This window comes from Branchiostoma belcheri, unplaced genomic scaffold (genome assembly GCF_001625305.1).
Source record: "Branchiostoma belcheri isolate BF01 breed outbred unplaced genomic scaffold, Haploidv18h27 scaffold76, whole genome shotgun sequence".
NCBI lineage: Eukaryota > Metazoa > Chordata > Leptocardii > Amphioxiformes > Branchiostomatidae > Branchiostoma > Branchiostoma belcheri.
Window position 1 is genome coordinate 38,186 of NW_017804420.1, and position 5,646 is coordinate 43,831.

The window sequence follows — 5,646 nt, forward strand, 5'->3', positions numbered from 1 at the left end:
GAAAATTTAACTAGACACAGCACTCGGTTCAGAAAGCTGATGAAGATCGAGTGATTCAGTCGAAAATTCCTGGTGAGCTACTTTTCTTGAGTTGGAGAACACTAATTTTCATTATGTATTTTATCAATTAAGATGAACTTACATGTACGTGCTAATGTGATTATGGTGTTTGTGGTGTGACTAAGGTGCTTGAAGACCTCTTTAAATACTGATGCCAAATTTCAGACAAATCCATTAAAAGGACACAGACCAAGAAAAAAAACAAATGGTTCAAAGTATGCAAGTCTCGTATAAGCAAAATAGGTTATTGTACCATCTGCTCAGGAATTATGTTCATGAGGCCATGCAGACCACAGTAATACCTGGTAGTAATGTTTCAGTTTCATCTTAAACAGTCAACAAATGTAATTTAAACAAAATTGTTTAGTAAAGAACCTGCTTATTCAGTCTCTTGCCAACCCATTGAAACTAATCACAGAAGTTTTCCTTGTGTTGTGAAACTGTGATGTGAGACCTGATGTTGTGTTGTTTGGTTGTGTCCCTTGCAGAGAGTGTGCAGGAGAGTTTGGAGAGGAAGTTTGGGAAGATGGGCGGACGCATCCCGGTCACCCCGTCAGCTGACTTCCAGAACAGGATTGCTGTACGTTCCCCCTTCTGCTTTTTTAATGTTTTTTGCTAAATCTTTGAAAGGGTGGCGTCGAATGGCCAAGTGGTTATAGAGGACACGAGACTGAGAGGTCACGGGTTCGTTTCCTGGCAACATGGTTGTGTCCTTTTGAAAGGCACATAAAACGATACTCCTTGAAAGAATCCTCTAGTAACTGATATTCCTCAGGGTACTGGACTTTGGTTTGGGAGTTACATTGTACAAGATGGTGGAAGGAGAAGGTTGGGCTCTGCCTTCTAATATACTGCCCTACACATAGTGGATTAACAACATACTGCCCCTATGTCCTGAAAAGGCAATGCGACTACTTTTTTATATCTTGGAAGGAGAGCTACAGGAGTAGCATTAAAGATTACAATAAGTTAAGGATATTCTGAACATTCTAAACTTGCTGCTATACATTCCCTACAAAATGGGTTCTTGGTTTCATGTAATATTCAATTCTTGACTTTTTGAAGATATTCTGAACATTTCAAACTTGCTGCTATACATTCCCTACAGAATAGATTGTTGGTTTCATGTAATGTTCAATTCTTGACTTTTTTGAAGATATTCTGAACATTTCAAACTTGCTGCTATACATTCCCTACAGAACAGGTTGTTGGTTCCATGTAATGTTCAATTGTTGACTTTTTTGAAGATATTCGGAACATTTCAAACTTGCTGCTATACATTCCCTACAGAATAGATTGTTGGTTTCATGTAATGTTCAATTGTTGACTTTTTTGAAGATATTCTGAACATTTCAAACTTGCTGCTATACATTCCCTACAGAATAGATTGTTGGTTTCATGTAATATTCAATTGTTGACTTTTTTGAAGATATTCTGAACATTTCAAACTTGCTGCTATACATTCCCTACAGAATAGGTTGTTGGTTACATGTAATGTTCAATTGTTGACTTTCCAGTGTTCATAATGAGTTCTTTTTTTTACTCAGGGTGCCTCTGAGAAGGACATTGTGCACTCAGGACTGAGTTACACCATGGAGCGCTCTGCCAGGGTAAGTATTTTGCTAAGTGCTTCCTACATGCCCCTCCACAGATAAGCAAAAACATTTCTGCTTTGATATTACACTTTCTGTATTGACGGCAGAAATATGTTTGATGTGTTTTTCTACATCCTGTTATCAGTTCCAAAACATTTTTCCCAATTTACTTTCAGAATCATATAGTATTACACAATCTTGCATGAGAGTTCTATAAAAAAAAATTGTCTTGTTGCCAAGTAAAATGGCCGACCCTTAAAAGCTTTTTAGAAGATTTTTTTCTGACCGAAAAGATTAAAGAAAGAGGATTTAGTCCTCACAGATACACAAACTGGTTCCATAGCCAGGCGGTGCTAAAGTTTGGTGGCAGTTCACTACATAATAGTAGAAATCTCTTTGCATTTGACATGTGCCTTTCTGCAAACCCGTGTAGTCACTTTTCCAAGAGCACTATCAACCTCTCTCTGTGTGTTTACCTCTGGCACAAGTGTATTGTCTTTAGAAAGCACGCTAACATCTGCCATACCACCTACCACCTCAGCTTGTAGTATGACCACGCATGTTTTCATCCCCCCCTCTATAAGTAACGTTTGGGTTTTCAGCGCGGCTGTACGTACGTGGTTTGGGACTGCTGCGGAGATAGCCGTTAAGCCGTAACCAAAAATCCCTTCCACCTACCTCTCTCCTGCAGGCTCTCATGCGTACCTCCGTCACCTATGGCCTGGGCCTTGACATGCGCACGGCAGCCTACGTTAATTCCATAGAGAAAATTTTCCGCGTTATGGAGGAGGCAGGACTGACGTTTGCTTAAGGTTAGGCTAACGGGGAACACTGTGGAAACAGGACAACCCTAACCACAAAACCCTTCTCTCAACTTCGCTAACATCTAATCGTATTGGCAAAGAGTACTAAGTGTACAAGCCCAGTAATAACTGCCTTGTACTGTTTATTTTCTGCTAGTAGACATTTTTCAACCAGAACTTGTGCAAGAAATGGCCAAGAATTACAAAACGTATTGGCTTTGGCTGGCAGAATTGCTTACATGGCAACTTTGGCATGGCAAGTTTATATTAAAATTAATCCGCCCAGTGTGCAATATGCTGTAAGAGCATTGATTACATACAACATATAGGAAGTGGAGACCTATGTTTCAAGGAAAAAAGGGTTTTTGCAAGCTTGGTATCAGTTGTCATCTTCAACTCTCTGTATTCATTCTAGGTGATATCCAATTCGATGTACTATAAGTTCAAACAGAGGGAGAAAAATTGAAAATCATTGAGATTTTGTCCAGATGTAGAAGTATCTTTGTATGGCTTTAATAGAAAAATACATAGAAATGCAGCATGATAATTACAACACAAGCAAACGTATCCTAACTGTACACAGGTAAGGCTACATTGTGATCAGATAAGGCCACACCAATATAATAAATTGTTTGCAAAATTTACTTTTACTTTGTACTTTTCAATGATTTTCCAGAAACCAGTACATGTACTGCACAGTGGTAGTACGTGGATGAAGTAATTTCTTTGCTCTGTCTTTTCAATATCTTTTTGAAAAAATCCAAGAACCAACATATTAAATTGGTGTGGCCCAAACTGCATAGATCTCAGGGCAGTAAAAACTAATGTGTTTCTTAACTGTTAACCCTTGGTTTTTATCTCCATGCTCATGTGTTTATGACATCTACATATCTGTTCAACTCTTCTTTCAAGTTACAGTGATACAAGTTTTTGTTCTATTTCCTTTTATCTGTTTTATGTTACCTGCATACCCATGTAGGGCTTACCAATACATGTACAGTCTTGTCTACCAAATCATTCTAATGCACTATACTGCTGCATCTTCCCTTTTGGTGTGCGCTTGCTTCTGTGCTACCCTTTAATTGAGCTTTAAACCTTTACAATGGCATACTTCGCAAAAGAGGTTGGAGATTTGACATTTTCAAAGTTTTATCTACTAGAGTTCATAGAGCTTGGACTACTTGTAGAGTAGTTACAGTACTTCTTTTATCTGTATTGTTGAACAACTAGCATGCCATAACCTGTTTGTTTTGGTACTAAAGTAAATTGGAATTTTGAATCCTGTTAGAGCTTCAAACTTCAATACAGTCAAACCTGTACAAGTGACCAGCTCTACATGTAAATAGGGACCTCCTGGCCACTTTTTGCTGGTCCCTCACCTAATTTTTCCCATTGACACAAGCATTAAGAGTCCTGTCTACAGTGACCACCTGTCAGAGGGCCTGCAAGGGGGGTGGGGGTCCCCACAATGCTCTACGCTGAATTCGGAAACTTCTCGATTACGCTTTACGATAAATTCCAAGTGGCTACTACGTAGAATTAAAACATTGAATACGCTCTACGCAAAAATATTAGAATGGTCCGTCTACGCTCTGCGTAGAATTAAAATGGTCGATTACGCTCTACGGAAAAGGGTTTGCGGGCCCCCCTGTCAGATTTTAGCAGTCCCTTAAGTGGTCGTCTTGGACAGGTTTGACTGTATTTCTTTTTGACTCAAGACGATACAGTGTTATGAAACAAGTTTGAACTGTAATTTCCAACACAAAAAACTCCAGGCTTTGTGAAGGAATGAGCAATCCACCGCTTCTGTAACGTCACCTTATGCAGATGACATGTGACTTGGTGAGCAGTGGATCACAGGTTGCAGGAAGTCTGTGGCGCCTCCCGTCTTTGTTGAGGGATGGTTGCAATACCCTGATGTAGATGGCCTCTTTCATATCCGTGCCAATCTGCTGTTGCCAACAGTGGCATCTATACTCAACAATTAACATGATGTCACAGAAGTGGTGGATTGCTCATTCCTTGAGTTCTATAGTTGAAAATTTGGATACTGGTAAGTCCAATTTCCTGTGTTGGAAGTTGCAGTTCAAACTTGTTTCATAATGACTTCTGTCATCACAGATGAACTTCCAAGCTCACAATACGGTATATTTCATGTTTTTTACAGGCTATAATGCAGACAGCGATGACATATAACATGGGGCTGGACCTGAGAACAGCAGCCTTTGTCAACTCTATCGAGAAAGTCTTCAGTGTCTATGATGAAGCAGGGCTCACATTTTCATAAGTCTTAAGATATATGAGACAAAACTTGACACTTTGCGTTTTTTTCTTCACAATTCGAGAAGGAAGTGTTACAGTAACTGTGATAAAGGATCGCTGAGAGTATGATTACATGGTGTACAGCCATTTACTGATTAAAGGTATTTAAAGTTGATTTCTACCCAAGGTGCATGACAGTGAAGATTTTGCAATGTTTGGAATTCTATTACAGTTTAAACAGATTAAATGGTACAATGCACTTAGAATTAACTATTAACTGATTTATTAAGTATGAGGATGCTGAATCAAATGTGATCACTACAGATTTTGGACCACTTATAATAAAACTGGTTAGACCTTTTTACTTTACCAGATGTTTTTGTGTATGGTGGATATCAGTTTATACGTATACATTTTATACATTAAGCAGTATTTACAATACAAAAACCATTCTACCTTGTCTTCAATTTAAAACTGTTCTGTCTTTTTGTCAACATTAGTGATGCTTGCTGTGTTACCAAATGTTTATGTCAAATGTGGAATTTGAAGTTACAGGTAGCTTACCTTTAATATCAAACTAGAAACTTGTATGGTATATGTTATCAAGGACATTATACTTGATGTTATGTATGGAATACCAATCTTATTGATCTTAACATTGAAATTTATCTGAGATTATTGCATGAGCGATTACCATTAATGTATTGCAGTTCTGGAAATTGCCAAAATGTGTAATGTCTATATTATGTAGTATGCCAGTATTTATTACCCTAACTTGTCAAACAGTTGAGCATTGTGGCACTTTTGTCATAGCTTCATCACATATTGCACTCAAATACAAAGGATAAGTAACACCTTCAGATCACAGCAATTTACCATCTTTAAAGGATAATCTTTGCAATTTAATAAATCCTATTAATAAAGTA

At 38.1% G+C, this 5,646-nt stretch overlaps 1 protein-coding gene across 7 annotated transcripts in view; it reads left to right on the plus strand.

Annotated features, from left to right (window-relative positions):
- LOC109485497 (glutamate dehydrogenase, mitochondrial-like) overlaps positions 1 to 5,646 on the plus strand; it is a 21,741-nt gene extending 16,095 nt beyond the window's left edge. For 5 of the 7 annotated variants that reach the window (XM_019789176.1, XM_019789172.1, XM_019789173.1 and 2 more), the window contains exons 15-16: positions 2,347 to 2,467; positions 4,626 to 5,646. In XM_019789176.1, the coding sequence (XP_019644735.1) occupies positions 2,347 to 2,466 (120 nt within the window). In that variant the 3' untranslated portion in view covers position 2,467; positions 4,626 to 5,646. The remainder of the gene's footprint in view (positions 1 to 2,346; positions 2,468 to 4,625) is intronic. The other 2 variants (XM_019789170.1, XM_019789175.1) reach the window with 1 other exon arrangement.